The sequence below is a fragment of the Falco biarmicus genome, chromosome 3 (assembly GCF_023638135.1).
Source record: "Falco biarmicus isolate bFalBia1 chromosome 3, bFalBia1.pri, whole genome shotgun sequence".
Taxonomy (NCBI): Eukaryota; Metazoa; Chordata; class Aves; order Falconiformes; family Falconidae; genus Falco; species Falco biarmicus.
Window position 1 is genome coordinate 29,830,958 of NC_079290.1, and position 22,442 is coordinate 29,853,399.

The following is a 22,442-nucleotide window of genomic DNA, read 5'->3' on the forward strand; positions in this document are numbered from 1 at the left end:
AGACACCTGTTAAACCTGATAGTGAGCCGAGGATCTGAGAGCGGATTACAAATTCTTGGCTATGCAAGACTTTGACTCCCATAGACCTGCTCCTGTACTCATCAGAAGTCATGCATCATGGTGAAGGAGGAACATCTAGTGCTAGAGTGATGCATTCTCCCTGATTTATAAAGAGGGCATATATGCAAACATTCTGCTTTATTTTACAAACTTATCTAACATGAGCATTGTTATAACAAGATTTGGAATAGGAGCTTAATCCTGGAAATGTCACCAGGTTTACAGCCAAATCCAAAGCCCCCTAATTTTAAGGAAAAACACCCCAAATGGGAATTACAATTTGCCTTTAATTCGCAATTACATCCTTGGCAATAAATATTCTACACAATGCTGTTCTTTTGCTCCTATACTCACCAAGGCACATCCAATCTATAAACCCCTGAATTTATTAAAATACCATATAGATAATAAAGACCAGAATAGCATGGATTGCTGTAAAAACAGCACTGCATAGACAAAGATGCTTCATGAGAATGCATCTTTAAGACTGAAAGAAAATACAGCTCCAAAACCAGATAAATTTTATGAGTGTCTAGAATATATTGCTCCAGGCAAGCTTCTTATTCATAAAATATCAGCAGTACAAGAACTGCCCCCCTCAAGAACTGAGTCAACAGATCAGGGTAGTTAATTTTGCTGAATATATTCTCCTTCAACTTTAACATTACATTGAAAATCTGCTGTGATTCCAGGCCCCCACTCAGGAAGAGCTCTAACATGGAAGTCTTTTTAATGTAAATACTATGTGTGATTGGTTTAGAACCCTAACATTGCTGAGACTCTTTTTACAATTTTTTAGGAAACTGGGGTTTTGTGTGTGACTCTAAGTTGATTTTAATAGCTACGTTATCTATCCAATACTTTCCCAAGCTAATGAAATACATCTGTTCTTGGCTAAACCAACTGGGCAAAGTAAGGTGATTATTTTATTTTTAAAGCTGTTTGTGTTCCTACAAGACAGAGTCAGAAAGTTTCAAATAAGTAATGAACTTACTGGTTTTGAGCCACTCTGGTTCCTATATTACTCCTCAGGTTTCCATAAATGTCTCCAGAAAATGTCTAATACACAATCTAGTTTACAAAACAGCAAACTGTATTTTTCCAGCATGACTGGCTCAGTTAAAATCCAAGCTTTTAAAGAAACATTGGTTTCAACCTTAATCATAGAGAAAACTTTCATCCTTTCAGAAGAAGCTATTCACAGCAGGTTTAAGAAATAAAAGCAGATGAACTTTATTATGTCCAAAAGATTACTCACTTTTGCATGTTTTCTTATCTGGATTAAGTCTAAACCCTTCTTGGCACTGACAAAAATAGGAGTAATCTGTATTAACACACTCTTGTTCACAGCCATGGTCCTGAAGAGCACAATAATCTGGTCCTAAATGGGAAAAAATTGTCAGCAAGGAATATAAATCCTCAAAAATAAACTAGGTAAAAAACCAGTTACTTTGCTTTCTTTTCTTTAGCCTTTTTTTTTCTAGGCACCATTCTGACTTTTTTACCATATTGCTTCAAGCTATGAAAATAACATGTTCTTTTTTTCCAAATATCTGCTACACTTACAAATATCTGGTATGTATATTTCAATGAATTCTCTGAGAACACATGTAGAGAAGTTAGGCTCTTAAATATTTCTTAACATTTCACAGCTAAGTCCTATACATTACTTCATTAAAACTGCCTCTTTTTTTTACGCAGAGCAAGTTAGATATGATCTGTAATAAATACACAAACATGCTTTTAATGCTGTTCATTAGGTGAAAGCAGGACAATCACATCATCAGGAGCACTGGTGTTTCAACAGTTCTGAGTGTTTATTACATAGTTCTTCCAGTTAAAATGCTCATGAAAGGGAAGATGAGCAAAGTCTAGAAACAGCTACCTCGTGTATAAAGTACCTTACAAAGGAAAGTAATTATGCAGTAAGTACTGGGATATTTAGTACATAGTCTACTACTACTGATGAAGTCAAAGAACCTGACATTCACTTAGACGCAGTGTCTAGCCTTCAGTTTTGTATCAGTGAAGTTCATTAATTTATACTAGTGAAAGAATGGTCTCAACCTCTCAGCACTGCTAAAAATAGATAAACAAGTCACAAATAAGGTAAATCACATTTTTAAAGACATCCAAGCACTTTTGAACACCTCAGTAAACAACATGAAACCTGACATTCAGAGGTTAATTATTACTCCCAGAGGTAATTGGCTTCCTGAGGCAGAAACTGTTCTTTCCTTGTATGTGTGGTGGGCTAATGTAATTGAACTTTTTTGTATGATGAAAGGCCTTAGCAATAGTAAGCCACCTATATTTTCAGGGCAAATAAAGTGGAATGTGTCTTTCTAAGAAAACCTGAGAGGCATATTTTATCACTGATGAACTCCACTTCATTTATTTGTAGAACATTTCCTTTACCAAAACTTTTCATGACAGCATATTGCACATACACATATACATAACACAGGGATATCTTACGTTTTTACTAAAAAAAGTAAGTAGAAAATATAGTTTGTTTAAGTGTGCACTGAAGAGACAGAAACCATAAAGTCACCATGTGTGCATCAGAGGAACACAGCTGTATGCCTTCTGGACCTACTCAGTGCTGTGTTGCATTTACCTGCTCAAATCCTTGCTAACTCAAGTGTGCAGGACAGACTTGTCCTGGGTGACTGTTTCTGAAGATGAGCACAAGAGTTGAAGAGTATGTATTATTATCTTTGTTGGAACCTTGAGGCTGTTATGTTTGGAACATCAAAAACACATTTCACAGGGCTTTATTAACACGGTCCAGGTTAAAGATGCTCTCAGATGGCCTCTACCAGCTACAGATCATGTGAACACACACACAACTCAAACAGGGGCAAGAGCAACAGCTGAAGCTCAGCACCCCTAGATACAAGCAGAAGCTACCATCTGACCTTTTGAGGGGAACAGCAGGAGTGGCAGAAGCCCCCTTAACAGTTAACTTAGTAGCTAGGAATGACCTCTGTCTGCCTCGCTGATAATCTGAATTTGCTGCTCTCTTCCAGCCACGCACAGAGTACTCTGCGGGTGTTGGCAGGGTTGCCCTCACATGCAGCGTTCCTTGTATTTCATTCTAAGAAGTCTGGAGTAATTCCCAGACAAAACATTTGTCAGATATGTATGACTGTATTGGTAACATTTACATCTTCAAGCTTTTCTTTCTAGCCATGAGCATGAAAGCTGACTTTCTGTTTTTGAAAGGAAAGCCAGGATTCTGAGGTAATCATGAGATCTCAGGAGCTGGTGCCCCAAACCCAGGCTTGCTTGCTGATGCAGGGATCTGGGCTGGTGTGAGTGGGAGTCTTGGCTAGTTGGTGATCATCCCTGAGATTCAGCATGTAAGCCAAATATATCGAAATTTATGTTAAAGGTTTTAAATTTACAAACATTTAAGATCTCATGATCTGTAGTTTGTTTATGCTGACTCAAAGGCATCATGATTCATAACATATGGGAGCTAGGGGACTCTTCTGCTCTGAAGAACTCTCATGCTGTCTTGACTTTCGCAGCATTAAAAGCCTTTTATTTTATTATTTATTTTTTATTTTATTTTATCTTTATTTTATTAGCAAGGCTCAGAAGATATCAAGTGTAAGGAAAAATGGCTTAGTAAGTTTTATTTATGCTTAGATCCAGGACATGCATCTTGGAAGACAATGATTTGACACAGTATTTGCTCATTCCTCCCTGACTGCTCCTGAATCAACCTCTATGGCTTACCATGTCCAGTCACTTTGATTTTTCCCTAATTGCAACCTGATGGAACTTTCTCCCTTAATTTTAAACTAATTTAAAGCATTTACAACAAAACAGAATGCATTTAATATGACAGAGGTGCACAGAGCTATGAGAAGCTTGTCTGTGGCCTCTGCCCCTTGGCTTGGGAGCTGCATTTAATGTCAGGCTCCCACCCTTGGTTCTTGCCCGAGACACATTATAGGTATGCCTGTGCCTAGCCTTGCATTTTGCTGATCCTGACTGACTGTAGGCTTCTCTTGACACTGTGGACTTGTCTGATGATCACTGGACTGTTGGCTGAGCCTGGTTACTGTCATAGGACCTGTTTTGTCCCTCTTCGGGTACCATGGAACCAAAGGCCTTGCCAAAGAGATTACTGACCCTGCTTGCCTTGTAGCCATCCTTGGCTCCCAGCTTGCACTCCCCTGCAAAGCAGTGAACTTTTGTGTTGTATGTTCCCCATTCCACAGCGATCCAACATGAAACCATAGATGTGCCTGCTGAGAGTTTCTGGTCAAAATCATATGGGAAATGACGTTGGGAATATGGTGATGGAGTCTGCTGCCCTACCTGACAAAAAGTGAATAAGGCCTTCTACAAACAGATAGCAGAAGTCTCGAACTCATGGGCTTTTGTTCACATTAGAAATTTCAACAAGCCAAACCCATACCAGAAGGGTAAGACATCATTGTGCAGGCAACTCAGGAGGCTTCTGCACAGACTTGGTGACAACTGCCTAACATGAATTCTTGAGGGGTGATGTTCTTCTTGACCTGCTGCTGTGACCATAAGATGACTGAGTTCACGATCCAGAAGGCTGGGAGGGCAAACAGCAGAATTCAGACTTCTTATTTTACACGCTCAGATTTCAGCTTATTCAGGGAATTGCTAGGAAGAATCCCCTGGGAAAGAGCCAAGAAGGGAAAGGATGCCTACGAGAGCTAGACGATTTTTAAAGAAAACTTGCTAAGAGCTCAGGAACAAATTATTACACTGTACTGGAAAATCTGCTTAGAAGATTTAAGAGCTTCTCAGTGAACTGAAACACAAAGAGGGAAAATAGTAAAGGGGGAGCCAAGGAAAAAGAAGAGTATAAAAGCATTGCTTAGGTACTTTGGGACAAAACCAAAGCCCAGCTGGACCTATTACTACTGAGGTACACTAAGGGTAATAAAGAAGGGAATCTACAAATATGCTGGTAGCAAAAAGGGAATCACAGAAAATGTGGGCCTTTTGATTGGGGCAACAACCTAGTGATGAACAATACAGAATTGGCTGAGAAGAATAATGACCTTTTTATTTCTGGTTCTCACAGACAAATCCTGCTCCCAGATCTTCATGTGTACCAGCACATTCTGGGAAGAAGAGGGGCTAGCAACATCCATTACAGACGACTAAGAGAAACTGGATATACACAGATCCACGGGATGACTGGCATTCACCTGTGGGTGCTGAAAGAGCTACGTGATGTGACACCACTGTCTATCATGTATGAAAATTGACGGGGACCAGGAGAGATCCCTGATAACTGAAAAATGGTAACGTTACACTCATCTTTTAAAAAAGGCAAGAAAGACCCAAGGAACCATAGACCAATCTGCATCATCTCAGTCCCAGTATCATGGAGCACATCTTCTCAGAATCAATTTCCAAATATATGAAGGGCAAGAAGATTATCTGGAATAGTCAATATGGATTTACAAAGGGCAAACCATGCTTGACCAACCCCTTCACCTTCAACGATGAAATGACTGCATCTGTGGACAAGGGAGGATCAGTGGATGCAACACACCTTTGCACTAGTAAAGCTATTGATGCTGCCTCTCAAAGCATTCTCATTTGGAAGCTGAGGAAGTATAGGCTGGAAGAAAGAAGGGTTAGGTGGGGTGAAAATTTGCCCAGGCCACCAGCCTCAAAGGATAGTGATCAATGACTTTGTGTCTGGCTGGTTGCTAATAATGACCAGAGCACCACAGGGAACAACACTGGGCGTCACATTGCTAAACATCTTCATCAGTGACATAGGTGATGACACAAAGCACACCCTCAGCAAATCTGTGGGTGACACTAATTTATGGACAGTGACTGAAAGCAAACAGCAGAACTTAAATACCGACGAAGGTGAACTTGATATTTGGACCAGAAGATGTCTTATGAAGTCCAGAAAGAAGAATCGCGAAGTTCTGCACCTGGATAGCAAATACCCCACAGTTTGCACAGACTGGGAAGTGACCAGCTGATCCCATAGGGAAGTAGAGCCAGGAGCCAAGGGCAACAATACAGCTGAGCTGGGCAGGGGCCTCGTCAGACAGGTACCGCCCTGCAGTACCCAAGCAAGGTGAGCAGGGCAGGCCTGGAAATGGTAGCCAGGTTTAACCAGAAGTCCAGATCATCAGACAAGTACACACTGCTGAGGCAGGTCTGAGGTCAAGCCAGGAAGCCAGCCTGCATGTCAAGATGAGGTAAGGCCACTCCTGGTGAGGGCAGCCAGGGTCCGACAGAGCCAAGTGATCGCTGGGCAGGTTCACAATGCCAGGGCAAGGCCATGGTCAAGCTAGGAAGTCAGTCTGCAGGTCAGGTTCTGGATCAACGAGGGCTATTGACAGGCTTAGCTGGAGACTGCACTTGACATACTTTGTCCAGTTCTGGAACAATCCCTTCCCTTCTCCCCCCAGTTGGAGAATAAACTGAAGAGGGCTCAGCAGAGACCTACTGCTGGGACATAGTACACCAGACTTGTGCACAGAACTTGAGGAATCTGGTCTTACTGAGTTCAGTGAAAAGGAAGGTCTCTAACTGCATCTTACCATTCGTTCTTGTAGGTCATTACAAAGATGATGGAGCTAAACCCTTCTTGCTAGTGCCAGATGGTGTAACAAGGAACAATGGTCACCACTTGTGGCTTGGGTGATTGGCATTGGACATGAGGAAAATGTTATTCACTAGAGGGAGAGTGTAGCAGTGGAACAGGTTGCCCAGAGAGGCTGTGGACTCTCCACTGGAACTTTTTGAGACTCAAACTGGACAAAACCATAGCTGACTTGATCCACAGTTTGTGGCAGTTCCACTTTGAAGAGGAGGCTTGAGTAGATGACTTCCAGAGATCCTGTCCAACCAGCATTTGGAAGTTTTTGTGTTTCCAGCATAAAGACAGCAGCACATGGTCAGACTGACAGTCTATACAGCCCGATGTGCTGTCTCAAGCAATAGATCCCTAAATCAGAGGATAGAGACAGGACAAGCCTGAAATACTACTTTCCCAGAACACTCTCTCAGCTTCCAGCATGCTGTGGATCGTCAGTTTAAGTAGGTTAAAGTAATTCGTACAGCTAGACCATAAGCTAAAAAACCACTCAGGACATATAAAATGTGTATGCTGTTTTAAGGTCTTTGTTAGGTTCAAACTCAGGGAGAAAACAGTGCTTAAAATCCACATTCTTCAATAGAATAAATTAACAAAAATTTGTGCTTGGACAGTGGAAAGCACTTATGCTATAGTAAGATTTCAATAATATATGGATGTGGAAGTACATATGGAAGTATAAGAGAATTTAGCTAGCCCTTAGCTGACAGATGCTTGACAAATGGGCAAGTTCATACAATCTACAAGCAAAGTGAACCAGTACAAACTGTACTCTGGCCCCTGGGGAGGCAGGAAATTCACCTCCCCTTACTCTGGCCATCTGAAAATTAGGTGTCTGCTCTGGCAAGTCATACAGGCTTCCTGCATAGTCAAGGAAAACAGGCACTTCCATAAATTTGTGTCAGAGCTGTGGAGCAATCGCCTTCTAGAAGCATATGTCTCTCCCTTGATCATAAGACCAGATGTACAGCCTGGATTAGATACTTTCTTTCTAAATGTTAAATTTAAGTGAAATAATTACCAAGTATAATACATAATACAGTTGACAGGTTAACACAGTCTCTCATCATAAAGACGGAAATGCCCTCAAGGCTGTATAAAGCACTGAAATGCTGTGCTATATTGATGCATTATTTGAGAAATAATGTTTGAACACATTGTTCAGTAATATGGGCTAAATTCTCCACCAGCATCAGCAGTGCCATTCACCTAAAACTACCGGAGTTTGTCTGCTTACAGACACAATAGCAACATTTCTTTATCAAGGCTCTGTGCCGGTTTTGGCTGGGGTAGAGTTAGTTTTCTTCATAGTAGCTAGTATGGGACTATGTTTTGGATTTGTGCTGGAAACAGTGTTGATAATAGTGTTGATAATTCAGGGATGTTTTAGTCATTGCTGAGCAGTGCTTAGCCAGAGCCAAGGCTTTTTCTGCTTCTCACCCCAGCCCACCAGCGAGCAGGCTAGGGGTGCACAAGAAGCTGGGAGGGGACACAGCCGGGACAGCTGACACCAGCTGACCAAAGGTGTATCCCATACCACATGACCTCATGGTCAGCATATGAAGCTGCGGGAAGAAAAAAGGAAGAGGGGACATTTGGAGTTATAGAGCTTTGTCTTCCCAAGTAAGCGTTATATGTGTTGAAGCCCTGCTTTCCTGGAGATGGCTGAACACCTGCCTGCCCATGGGAAGGGGTGAATGAATTCCTTGTTTTGCTTTGCTTGTGTGTGTGGCTTTTGATGTATCTATTGAACTGTCTTTATCTCAACCCACAAGCTTCCTCACTTTTACTCTTGCAATTCTCTCCCCTGTCCCACTGGGAGAAGGTGAGAGAGTGGCTGTGTGGTGCTTAGTTGCCAGCTGGGGTTAAACCATATTTATGAAGAAAGGTAACTAAGAATGTACATTAAGGTTTTACCTTCAAATTTCCTGAAAGTGAGTTATGAGATTAAACACTGTGGAGTTTTTAGCTACTTCTCCCAATTACGGGAAGCCTTGGCAAGAGTATTTTCTGGTCTGTCATTACCCTTCTGCTTTATATCCACTCCTAACTCTGGTAATTTTTGAGCTTATTAGCTCAAATTTGACAAACAACGAACAGGAAAAGCCATGAAGTTACTATAACCTGCTGGAAACATGGAAACTTGGTAGAAGATACTGATGTTGCCAGAGCTTTGGCACACTATCAAAGAACTCACTCTTGAGAAAAATCCATGGGAAAATAGGCTGCAATATTTCCTCTGATTGTGGAATTACTCTATTTAATTTTAGCTTGTCTTACAAATGAAGCTGATTATAAATTGTCTTGTACAGACTTGTTTGTTTACCCAGCTAGGGAGATGATATTCTAACTGAAAAATCTGGATAATCAAACAGACCGTGCAAGCAAAGCTTTGGGCTTTTACTGTTGAAATGGAGCCTGTTTTCATGTTAAAAGCTTCCTGTCCATAGAAGGGACCCCTACCATTAGCCTCTCCCCCCAAAAGCCAAACTACCCCCAAAACCAATTTGCATTGCTTTCAAGATCTTTGGCTTCCAAGGTACTCCAACATTTTCTATACCTGATGCGTAATTCAGTGTTCCCAGGACCAACAAGAGTATTGCTGTTAAGAAATGGAAGATGGAAGTACAAAATGTTCATAATTAAAACTTATCACAACTTACTTCTGCAGGTTCTTTGGTCTGGATTTAAAATGAACCCTGGATGGCATCTACAGTAGTAGGAGTCCTCAGTGTTAACACATTCATGTTGGCAACCTTGGTTATCCAAAGTACAGTAGTCTACAACTGAAAAAGAACAAGACCAGCATGTACAATTAGAAAAACAAAATTAAAACTATTATACATAGGTATTATTGTTCTAGTTAAACACAGTAGCTATAAAAAAAGGAAAAGCTTACATAATTTCTGCCCTGAAGAGCCTTTCTGCAAAAAATAGTGCACTTTCAATACCAGTTGGTGAATCAGATTTGATTAGAGCCCTGGATCATTTCTCCTACCCTCTGAACCTTATGAGCTCTCAGATTGTCAGAAGTCTTCTCAACACATTTTCATTTACTGCCTCAGTCATTAACTCTATCCAGATCTTCACAATGTAGACCAGCATGTAGCAAAGTTTGTTTGATTTAGTTCTGTCTTCTGTCTCTCCAGTCCCCATCCTGGAATCCCTCTGCTTTTCCTTAGTTCCCTCCCAGCTTCTCAAGGTTCTCAAGACCTGTTCCTATAGCCTGAGTATATAGGAGACCCATGGCAATACCTTCTACACCAAGGACTGTCACAGTACATTCATTCCCTCCAGTGTGCTCCAGATTCATCCTGTACAAAGCAGCTGCAGCTATGAAGTCTGAGAGCTTCAGGCTGATATTTACCACTGATATTTTGCTTATACGACACCTTTTGTATGAGAGAAATAAAGTATCATAGCCAGTCCTGTCACTTATTTCATAAGTCCAGTCATTTACAATTAATTATTTAATTATTTATTTCCAGGTTAAGCTACTTCTTCACAAAGTCTTAGAAAAAATTAAAGATAAGTCACAAATCAGGTGTTCTGTCACCAAAGAGCTGTCAGGTCCACATTAGGCAATTTCACTTGATTCTTTCTGCAGAACATCTAGTCAGAAAAGTGGACAAGCCATTTTTTTACTTTGAAAGAGCTTCTTTTAACCCTTCAGAATATTTGTGTTGAATCACGTCAAATTAGACTACTTGCTGGCTACTATGTGAGACCATTTTCCTGGCAAGCACCTTCCTGTTCCAGGCTGAATAGCTTCATATAAAAACTTATTTACTGAATATATATTTCAAGGATATGATGTGTCATATAATTAGTCAGCTTTCCTCTTAATTCCAACCACATGCACATTTTCAAGTGTTTTACAAGACACATTAAGAAATAAGTAGGTCAAAGAATATATAATTTTTTTCTATCTAGCATCATACCTGGGAAACAGCCCATATGGATAGTTCCATAAAGTCAACTCCTCCTCTGCATTTAAACCCTAATGAAATGCATTTCTATCACAATACCTGTAACTGCCCAACTAATGATTACAAAGCTGAGAAGTGAAGCGAAGCGGTTACAGTTGGAAGGGACCTAAAATGACTGTTTAGTCCAACTGCTTGACCAATTCAGCACTGACCCAAAGTTAAAGCATGTTGTTAAGGGCATTGCCCAAATGCCTCAGACACTGACAGGCTTGGGGTATCAACCAGCTCTCTAGGAAGCCTGTTCCAGTGTTTGACCACCCTCTCAGTAAAGAAATGCTTCCTAATGCCCAGTTCAGTCCTCCCTTGGCACAGCTTTGAACCGTTCCCATACATCCTATCACTAGATAGCAAGGAGAGATCAATACCTCTCTCTCCACCTCCCCTCCTCAGGAGGCTGTGGAGAGCAATGAGGTTGTCCTGCAGCCTCCTTTTCTCCGAACTAGACAAATCCAGAGTCCTTAGACATTCCTCACAGGGCATGCCTTCCAGCCCTTTCACCAGCTGTGTTGCTTGAGAGACAACTAAACAGGTTTTAGAATGATTTGTTATTAAACATCTGAGCAACTATGACCCTAAGCACTTTCAGATGACAAACTCTTCAGGGAGGAACTGTACCTTCTTATGTCTATGCAGCTGCTAATGTACTGTGGAGAGAAAGGAAAAAAACCCTAATGAAATAAATAATTTTTCCAGCTTGCTTTTTTCCATTTACAGCCTTCTGGGGACCTCTTACTCACAGAAGTAGGTCTGCTGGCCTGTAAGAATAATGAGCATATCTATTTAAATAATACCTTTCCACTAAAACAGTTCAGAAGAGAGAACATTTTCTTGACAGTTGGTTATGGAAGTAAGTATAATTCCCTTTCTTCAATATTTTTTGTATACAAACTGCCATAATTCCAGGCCATCTTAGCCTTGTAGACTGGCACTAGTAATTGACCTATAAATTCATTTCACTTTTAGCCTCATGTTTCATTTTGGTGGTATTTGCTTAGAAGGGAAATTTGTCAACAGCATTCCAGTCAACCAGTAGTAAGTTGTCCATGAAGTTAAATCTTCCTGAAAAGACTGATAAAAATTATACATCTATATTTTTTAAATTGAAATACTGTAATGCTTTGGTTGGTATGCAGAAAATATACACAGTTTGTATAAGATCAAAGCAGAATAATATTTTCCTATTTTTTTAGTGTTATTATTTTCATATTTCTGTAGAGTCATGGATATACACTAGAATGTGAACACTTAGAGATCTCACTGTTTTTAATGTTAGACCATGGCTATCTCAATAAGAAACTTTTCTAAAGGATAAATGAATGACCTTTTTAGTGAGCAAGCAATTAATTCAGCTGTCATCTGCCTGTGTTCGTTCCATCCTGTTTTTCTTGCTTGGTATTAGTTGGTAAATGATGAAAACCATCTTTTACTTCTAGTTACCAGTTCTGCACTCTGGGTGTTTACATTGCCTTCTCTGAACTGTGGACAGCATGGGTCACCTTTCTTTTGGATTGCTGTTTTACTCCTATGCTGTTTATAGGGTTATTCAGGCTTAGGAGAACAAAGTAAGTTAAGGAGAAGAGTAGAAGAAAAGGGTAGGAAGAAAAGGTGACAATAAGTAAAGGCATAAGGAAGATGAAACTGAAGATGGGGTAAGAGTAGAGCAGACTCATGGAAGACTCATAAGAACCTAGAAAGCAGCCAAAAAAAATCTAGTGGTGCCAGGGCTGCAGAGAGGTGCCAGCAGCCAAACCACTGCCAGGAGAAGAGGTCCCAAAGCCCAACAGCTGCAGCAGGATGGAGACAGTCTAGCACCAGCCTAGGAAAGAGGGGACAGCATGTCCAGCAACACCAAGAAGGTGGAGAGACTGAGTGTCCAGCAGCATGATGGACAAAGAACAGCTCATTACCACCAAACTTTGACTGGATTTTGTTCATGTGAAAAGAGGGCAGTTAATGTGGAAAGCTGTTTAAAAATGGGAAGTGATAGTGCTCTGCCACCCGTACATATCATTGAGCAGACAGTTTCAAATACTGTTGAGTCTACAAATTTGTTCATAAACGGTGTGTTGCAAACAGAGTGGTTGGCCATTCAGTGATCACTTTGAATGGATACATTGTGAGCTGCTGGTTGTGAGATTTTATTTAATTATTGCCATTCATGTAACTAGCTGACACATGTCAATAAAACAATTAGTATTGCCTTTGATCCTTAACCAGTGACATTAGCCCATCAGAAAGAAGGAAGAGAACTTGATAAACCTGCCTGTGAAATAAGTTTTCTGCACTTTCTCATTTACTTTTTCTGGAGTTAAAATTTTAGAAGTCTTAGATATCTTAGAGGGAAACCACATCTTAGAGGGAAACCTTTGGTTCTTTGAGAGAACCATGATGTATATATCCTACTGAAATTCCCTCTTCATTCTCTGAATTAAGTGGACAGAGTAACCTTAATAAAGTCACTGCTTTTTGCAAAACTGTTGTACTCAGTGTTCTCTGGCACATGTGTACATCAAGATCTTTGTTCTGATCCTGCTCATTTGATAACAAATACTTCACGTAAAGGAATGGTTAATTAGCTTTAAAGTAATGAAAACTGAGAGTTATCACTCCTGATTCAGTACTCCCTTACAAGATTTTCCAGCAAGGACGATTATTCATTGGTGATCACATCTGCAGAAGCTGTACATCCTTGGTAGTAGCATATTCCTCAAAAACCTCAAATTGTTCAAATATGAAAAGTCAAATTCTAGAGACTGAGAGCTAATAGAATTTGCAGACAAATTACCACCAAACCCACAAACTACCCAATCTTTTTCTGTTCAGGAAATGTAGACAGGCTAAGTTCTGCATGGGTAAAACATAATAAATATACACTGAAACATTCACATGCATCAGTAAGAAATGAAAAAGTTAAATGGTCAAATAAATCAAAAGAAAATTGAAAGATAGAAGTGCTAATAATGTGCTTTAAAATCACAACTGATATAGCTATTGCAGGGGTATGAATAGCATGAGTTCATGTTTTTTTTGCTAAACTAGGTATAAATGAATAGAAACCAAGTGGACAGGAAACACACTATAAAATGCAAGATAACAGTGAACCCTTGCATGAACTGAATTTTGAAAAAAACTGAAAAGAATTGAGAACATGAAAGCTTCAAAAATCATCAATAGAGCTTATAATAGGCCTGTATCTCTCCATGCCTAAGAGAGTCAAGAGGTAGAAAAAATATTAAAGATGTATCACACCTCCAAAAAGCACCCTCCAGAATTTGCAAAGAAATTAACAGGCAAAAAACAAGTGCCACTGTAAGATATTTAATAAATGGCATAGAAATATTTTGAAGCTTTTGGTAAGAAAAATAGACTTTGTATTTATTATAGAGGATAATATGAGGTTTGACATAGGAAGAATTTCACCAAGATTTATTTTTATCCCTATGATGCTATGGTAGCTACCTTCCTAGTTAAAATATCTTGGGCTGTAAAGGACCCTTTAACTTAATAGAGAGAAAATAGTAACCACAGCTGATGACATTATGCATTAATATTCTGTTTAGAATATATGGTAGAAAAGAACTGGGGATGAAAGAACCTACCAACAGAAGTCACAGATTTTCTGTCTCAGGATATAGTCAAATCAATAGCAAAGAAATATATGCTTTATCCTAACACAGGTAAAGGTCTTGAGGAATAAATGCTAAAGTTATTGGATGAACTTCTGTAGAGTGTGTGATGTAGAAATTTCGGCTGGAACATTTAAGAAGCATTTTTAACTAAATAGTCATTATTTGCTGAATTTTCAAAATAATTCAACTTCAAAAAGAAGTTTCTTAAAATGGTATATTAATAGCCAAATTATGCTGAGGATAAATTGTGTTGAGAAATTTAAACACTCCTATACTGAGATCATGAAGCTAGAAGTAAGGAAAACATTCCTGAAAAGTACCAAGTGAATGTTCCTCAAAACTTCATATGTTATATTAGGTCTAAAAAAATCTCAAAACCTCATTTGTGTGTCCCATGTGAAACTACATGCAGAAAGTTCAGTTCCATAATCCGTCATGCATTTTGCATCTCAAAATAGGATTATCGTAGCTCTGTGAAGGTAATAAGATACAATTATATTATGTCAAGAGCTGTTTAAAATGACTAGAGTAAGCTGTTGGACAAAAGCATTATGGTGGCCTGTAGCAGATTTGGGGCCAGGAATTCACTTGGATTCACTTCCATGGGATTTCAGCATATATTTGAAATTAATCATGCAATTTTTTGCCTGAAGAGAATACCTAACGAATAAGGCAGGTTTTTTTCAAGGACTCACTAGGGGTTTTTTGTAGTGGATACCAGAAGGCAGTATTTTCCCAAAACGTACCATGGGATGAAAAATTTACGAGAAGGCTAATAGGCTAGTGAAAAAGATTATACTGAAAGTATTTACTCTGTATAAACAGGAAAGAAGAATAAGATACTTAGGTGGTAACAGAGAGGGAAGTATGTTTGATGTTAAAAAATCATTATACTGCATTTCCACACTCACTGTTTTGAGTTGTAATTCTTAGAGCTGATGTTTGCTTCTTTACTGCCCTTAGCGAAAATCAAAGGCACATAGTGGATGGGTTTTTAAGGGGGGCTAAACTTCCCTTAAAGCCACCTTCCCCAAAAGAGTTTAAAATCTCTCCTGGCATGACGATAAAACCAAGTGAGAAATGACAAGAAATAGTCCACTTTCAAGTATAACTTCTGTCTGAAGAGGAGCTACTGTGTTTGTCAGGCTTTGTTTATTTTTAATGGCCACATATATCATGCCAGTACACTGCTGGCCACCTACATGGATCTAGAATAAAACATCTGGTCTGTTGTTTCAAAACAGCGATGTTATATTCTGTGTGAAATTAAGTGGAACAATTTTCCCAACTCACCATTCATTATCAGTAAAGGCCTATGAACATGCCAATATGTATTCTTCCTTATCTACCACTCATATAGGAGAAGACAGCTTCCCATCATTGCCTATGACTAAACTGGATATTAATTTATATTGAATTTCCCTTCGGTTTGTGTGAAGAGATAAATATGAATTGCTAAACTCATACTTACCAACACAATTCTTCCCATTTGTGTCAAGCTCATACCCTTCATAACACTGACAGACGTAAGACCCAGGTGTGTTCACACAAATCTGCTCACAGGCGTGTTTCTCCACAGCACAAAGGTCCTGAGCTACAAAACATAATTGCACGAATATTAAATTCTTTGACCTTCTATAATGCACAGGTAGACTATAGATCAAAAGCAAAAAAAAAAAAGGAAGCTATGAACAGCTCTTCAGAGATGAGCTAATTTTAAAACGCATCATGCCAATGTTCTGTCAAACAGTGAAAGTCTTATACCAGCAGGAACAATCACTTAAAGCTGAGGAGCTCATTCCTTCAGCTGAAGGCAATGACTGTTGATTGGCCAATGGTGCCTAGCAGAGTTGCTTGACTGTATGTTTCTATAAAAAGTTTGAAGGGCATTCTTCAGGGTTGGTTTTTTTTTTCGAAAAAAAAACCAGCAACTGTTTATTTGTGTCTTTTTTTTCTTCTTTTTTGCATAACTCTCCCAGATAAATGATGACAAGGTTGGAAAGGGAAAGAAAAGGAAAACACAACACCAAAAGAATTGGGGATATTACATTTCCGAGTTTTATAATTTTTCAGTTTTGTGCAAAATACCATAGCAAGTTAGCCCTCCCAAGCAAAAGACCTCATTAGAAAAATTATTATGACAAATGAGGTCAGTTCAGCACCTGGACGAATGAAGCACATTGCGCTTTTTTTTCCAATAGCTAGAGCTTTCTGAGAACCCCAAGTTTCCCAAGTGAAATCTCTGGAAAGCAAAGTACTTTGTGTGCTCAGGATCAAGCCCAAAGACTCCTCAACACATAATGATCATTTAGAGCTACAAAAAAGGCTTTTGGAACATGTTTGAGGAAACTAGCCAAACAAATAAAAATTTTCTTTTATAGCTGTCTGCTTCATATCAAACGGCATGATGAACAGCATAAACAGTTGTTTAACTCTCTTGTTCCAGTATAAACACCCACAGATAGATAATTTTCCAGCTTGTTTCAGCTACATTTCCAGCTTACATATATTAATGTAAGATTCGAACAACTCTAGAGAAGAAAGGAAGAGATCAAGTTAAACAAATGAGTAAATAGCCGTTATCTGACACAACTACTCTCTAGAAAAGTCAGACCAGAGTATGTGAAAGGAGCATCTTTTTCATGCATGCAAAACCATCTTAATGAAATAAATATAAGAATATTTCAAGTTAAATGAAAGAATTCTTTTTTCCCTAGTTTTGTTCTCAAAGATAGCCAAGTTGCTTTTTTATTTTTTTCTTTTCATGTGGAAAGCAACAAATCACAAGTATGGCAGATTTTCTTCCTTCAATGCAAGGAAATCATCTTTTTAGAAATTATATTATAATGAAACATATCAAGGAAAAAACCTATATTCAAAAGAGAAATGCACCCTTTTTCAGCCTGAGGGCACCCTTTTTCAGCCTGAGGCAAAGCTGTCAATTCATTGCTGACTGAAGCCATTTCATTAAGGGCTCACAAGAGCTGAATACTGATATAGTGTACTCTCACAACATTACAAAAAGGGAATAGAAGAATGAAAAAAAAAGTATAACTTTAGGTACAGCAGAATGAAGAGACACTATAACTTTAAATACATACCATTCATCTTTTCTGCATTGTTTAATTTAGAAAGTGTTACAATATATATGTAAGGAAACTATTTGTTCATGGAAGAGCTGACAAATAGATCCAAACCTTAGATAAACACATGTGGTTCATGTTGATCATGTATTGCACTAAACATAAAAATGATGAAGATTTATTTTATTTAGAGATTGAGGAACATGTTGTCTCTGTGCACTTGTGGACAATCAGTGGCCAATGAAGGTAATTAAAGTGGTCACAGACTGCGAGGTTTTCTATTGCCACATTTGCCCTTACCTCCAGAAATAAGCTGTCCAGGCTCGGTCCCCTTTCCTCATGAATTCTGTTACTTCTCTGGGGAGTTTTTAGACAATGGTCTGACCTTATCTAGACTGCTACCATACAATCTCCCTCCTTCACCAATGATTTGCACCATCCCAGCACATTTAAGGCCAGTTTGATGGCTCTCAATATTAGATTCCCAGTGCTAATTGCTAAAATCAGTTTATAGTTTGCTGATGTAGAAAAAAAGTCCATTAGAAGTAGGTTACTAACACTGAATGACTCCCTTTCATATTTAGCAGACTGCAATCTAGTATCATTAGATTGATGATCAAAGCAAATACACAGTCAAGCAAATCTTGAGTAACAGGTAAGTGAGGAAAACCTAATGTAAGACTGAGTCATAGCTAAAAGTAAAGCAATGCAGCAATGGGCTTCGAAAAACGGTAAAGAGGGAACATGTTGTGGGCAATTGTGCATGGGTCAGCAGTAGGAAAGCTACACACAATTCCAAGACTTTCTTGGAAATTAATCTGTAATTTGTGTCTAAAAGCTGAACTACTGGCTGATAAAAATTATGGAAATGTAACACAATAAAAAAGAAGATGACATGATAAAGAAAGATTTATTTTTAATTGACCCAGAATAAAAAAATTCATTTGTCAAAACTGATGTTGGGGTGAGGATGGGGACAATGTTTGAGAGGAAATTAAAAAAAAAAAAAAAAAGATAAATTTTGAATTTCACATAATTTTCCAGAAACTTGAAAGTAGAAGAATTCTTTCCAAAAAAATCTGTAAGAAAATTAATAGTATGAGGAAGACTTAAAAGAAAGGTTTAAAGGATACAAAAGTTTTAAATGAGAAGCACTTTAAGAGAGACACAATGAAAAGAATAGGTTAGAGAACATTACTGAAATCTGATTACGTATTTGGAGCCATGATTTGGGACTCTGACCAACCTCTTTCTGAAGAGCTATAGCAAACATGTGGAAGCAGAGAATATAGGCTGTGTGCAAAATTGTTCTTGTCGCTATTCTTGTCTTAGCTCAGCTGCTAAACCAAATAATAATTAGGAGATATTCCAGATTGGATTGATTTTTTTTCCATCTTCTTGAGGAAACAAAAGCACAAATATAGCGTTTGTTCCATTTAACACAAAACATTCCCTCATAATTCACATACATGCATATGACAAATGTCTACATCTGGTGAAGGATGCTGGTGAGAGGAACTAGAAAACAGAGATTCCTAAAAGTAATTCATCCCATGGCTCAACAGCATAGGAGGTGAAGAGCTCAAAAGCGGTTTCCTGCTGTAGCCCAAAGAGTCTGAAGGCATTTGAACACAGCAGCAAGAGTGCCCATATCACTCTGGTACTGACATTCTTTTGTTCCCATTCCTGTTTACTGAGGCTCTGACTGAAACCATGTGTCCCACTGCACATGTAAGGGCTCTAATCCCCAAGCTGCAGGGTTGCCTCCGATAACTGACATACTCTTGCTGCTTCAGTGGTCATCAAGTTTTTGATATAGAATACAACACTAAGCAAGAGAGAGTAAGAACCCGTTAGTCCCGAGCTACCTGACTGTTCTACGGCACTCTCCTGAGATGTGGAACATGTGAGTTTAGACACAAGGATAGGATTTGAGCCTGCATCCTTCACCTTAATTCTAAATTATCAGCTGTGAAGCGTACATCCTATGCCTTCACCATGACTGTCTCCTCCAGCTTTTTGAAAAGACGTTTCCCAAAATTTTTCTTCCAGCTAAAATCAGTTTGGCAAATTTCACTTGAATCCATGCACTGTCATGGGATAAGAAACTACATTTTTAACAAGTACATTTTCTACAAGCAATTAAAAATAGTATTACATAATATCTTTAAAATAATGGTGGATGCGGGAATAAATTTGGCATACACACCTAATGTAGTCTCCTGCTAATTACTAGGAAGCACATTAAAATGGATAAAAGAAATACTGCTTAGAAAGATCACAATTAAAATGAAATATGGTTTGTTATTATAAACAATAAAGCCAATTACTTAAAACCGAAAAGGTCAACCCTTTTAAAGGAGGAAATGAGAGCATAAGCAAGACTTTCAAAACTATTCTTTGAACAATGGCAATCCCTTATACTTCAAGCAGCAGTTAGGGAGAGCTTTTCAGAATGGCAAGTTATTTCACTGATACTGGGTTTATTGCACCTTTTTGTACTATCTAGTACTGGTTGCAGTCTAGACAAGTTACTAAAGTAGTTGGATTCACTTCATGTGAGATGATAAAACAGTTCTTTCTTTGATAGCTGCTTCATTGCTGAACTTATTACACCAGTAAAATTAAAATGTAATTTTATGTAGCTACAGTGTACCTCTGCAGAGCTGTGTACAAAAATGAGCTTGATGTATTTCAGAAAGGTTTGTAAGAACTTCATTTACACAAAACAGGAAAAAGAATTACGACTTCACCTTTTCAGACCCTTTCTGATGATTACCATTAATTATATACTGAGTTTAGTCCTACATTATGAGCCCAACAAAAAGGGTCTGTGATGTTAAGCACTTTTTGGGAGCATGCAAGAGAAAAGTTGAGAAAGATAACATACTGCTGCAAGTCTTCTGGTCAGCATTCAGAATGTATCCTTGTTTACATCGGCATAGGTAGGAGCCAGGGGTGTTTATGCAGAAGTGATCACAGTGGTGCTCAACTGTACTGCACATATGGGGCACTGAAAAAAAGTAAGTAAAATGTTATGAACTGCTGATCTTACTTACTTGTGGTCACAACTATTAAAAAAATGGTGTAGAAAATTAAACTGAAGTCATGTAGATATTTCAAATTAAGGGTTGACAGTTAAGACAAAAATGGAAGCTTAAGCCTAGAAGACTGCAAAACCCCCGCACTCTTAACAAACAGTACTAGGTATTTATTCCTTTAAAAAGTAGGAAATTTGATATTTTCTGTCTGGTTTACATTAGTGGAATGGTTTTGGACATGAAATTACATGTAGAATGGAGACATCAACAAAATAAAAATATACAATAGAGTATTCAGAAACACTAATTACTTGGTGGTCCCAAGAAGACAATGAAACAAAACCTACCACATTCAAAACTAGAAAATAAGTGGAATTTAAATACAAACTGTTCTAGAGGACATTCAATTTATTGAATGAAGAACATCCCTACACAGCCCAATAGTAAAGAAGAATGACTAGAAAACAACTTGATGAAGAATCTTGCTTGCTTAGTTATTAATGTTAAGGAACAATAAAACAATACATTGATGAGGTCATGCATCTCCAAGATTCAGTAATCTGGGAGCTCAGCTGAGCTATACTGCAGAGTATGCCTTTCTGAGTCTATTTTTAATCTTTGTATTTTATGTCTCTAATAGTAGTAAAATGTAAGAGACTGAGACAGTAAGAAAGGAAAAAAATAGTGGGCCCATTCTGCTAAATTCATCGCTGAACTACTTTTCTCCAGATCAGTATTTTGGAATTAAGACATATCCTTGATGTCCTCTTTCCACTGGAGCATTGCTTATATGTTATTTCTGTAATATGTAGGTGAATTATTTCTCAGAGAACGTTGTTTGAAAAAAGATTATTTTGCTCAACAATTAGAGATTGATGTGCTCCTTATTGGGCTAGACAAAGCTCAAAATTTATGGAGTAGATATTAACAATAAACTTCTAGCAGCCGCAACAGAAGCCTGACAAATAACTTAACACGTGGTATGTGTGGTACTTGTGGGGGAAAAAAAAATGGCTTTGAGATACATACTATGTATCTGGTCATTGGAATGGTTACCAGAGTTACAGATTTATTACTAATATACAAACCACCACAATTCCAAAATCTCTTAATAAGCTTTTTGGATCTCATAATTTTCTGCCAAAATAAAACTTCTCAAGTACTTTTATTTATGTGACAACAGACCTGCTTGGACTTCTCGTCTTCGCATCTTTCTGCCATTCTGAAAAGGAAGTTTATGACCTTTGATACTTTCTAAACAGAAGTTTCCTCCTGGCTCTATTTCACTAGCTTTCAGCAGCAGGTACAGCTTGTTATGACCAAAGAATCACTTTCAAATATGACAAATGACAAATATATTCATTTCAGAGTTTAAGCATCAGAAAATCTTACCATGTATTAATGCTATAGAATGTGAATCTATACAACATCGCTTCAAAAACAGTCAATCCTCCCATATCAAAAGAACATCAGGCTGCAAAACAGAGTACTGAAAAAAAAAGAGTTCTAAAAAAAGAAGCATTCAATGATAGGCATCCCAATAACTCAGTCCCTTTTGAGAATACGTTGTTACTATCTGTTGCCTATCTTTTGACATAGTAGCACATAATCTTTTTTCTAAAATGTCTCTGTTGCACTCATTTCAAAGAATCAGTGGTACTCTGGTCATCAGATTTCTGCGGTAAAGGAGGCTGCTGTCTGTATGATTCCTGCAACCTCGTTTGTTCCAGGAGGTGTTTGGTGGACACAGCCAGGGACTGAAGTAATAGAAAGGGTGATCTCCTAGTTAAGGAATGTGAATGTGAGCATATTGAATTAGATTTTATCTCTGTCTATGTCACAGGGTCCTTATTTGACCTGGGGCAAGCCCATATCAGTATCTTCAAGGAAGCATCAACTCCCACACTGCATGCATTCAGCTAGAGACACCAGGACCCAGATTTGCAAGAATTCAGGGCTCTCTCAGCTGCAAGTGAAGGCTGTAGAGCTGTGACTGGTATGTTATATTGGTC

The 22,442-nt window shown here is 38.5% G+C and overlaps 1 protein-coding gene across 6 annotated transcripts in view; it reads right to left on the reverse strand.

Annotated features, from left to right (window-relative positions):
- MATN2 (matrilin 2) overlaps positions 1-22,442 on the reverse strand; it is a 76,102-nt gene that overhangs the window by 27,201 nt on the left and 26,459 nt on the right. For all 6 annotated transcript variants that reach the window (XM_056331729.1, XM_056331732.1, XM_056331727.1 and 3 more), the window contains exons 4-7: positions 20,280-20,402; positions 15,778-15,900; positions 9,352-9,474; positions 1,319-1,441 (exon numbers count right to left, since the gene is read on the reverse strand). In XM_056331729.1, the coding sequence (XP_056187704.1) occupies positions 1,319-1,441; positions 9,352-9,474; positions 15,778-15,900; positions 20,280-20,402 (492 nt within the window). The remainder of the gene's footprint in view (positions 1-1,318; positions 1,442-9,351; positions 9,475-15,777; positions 15,901-20,279; positions 20,403-22,442) is intronic.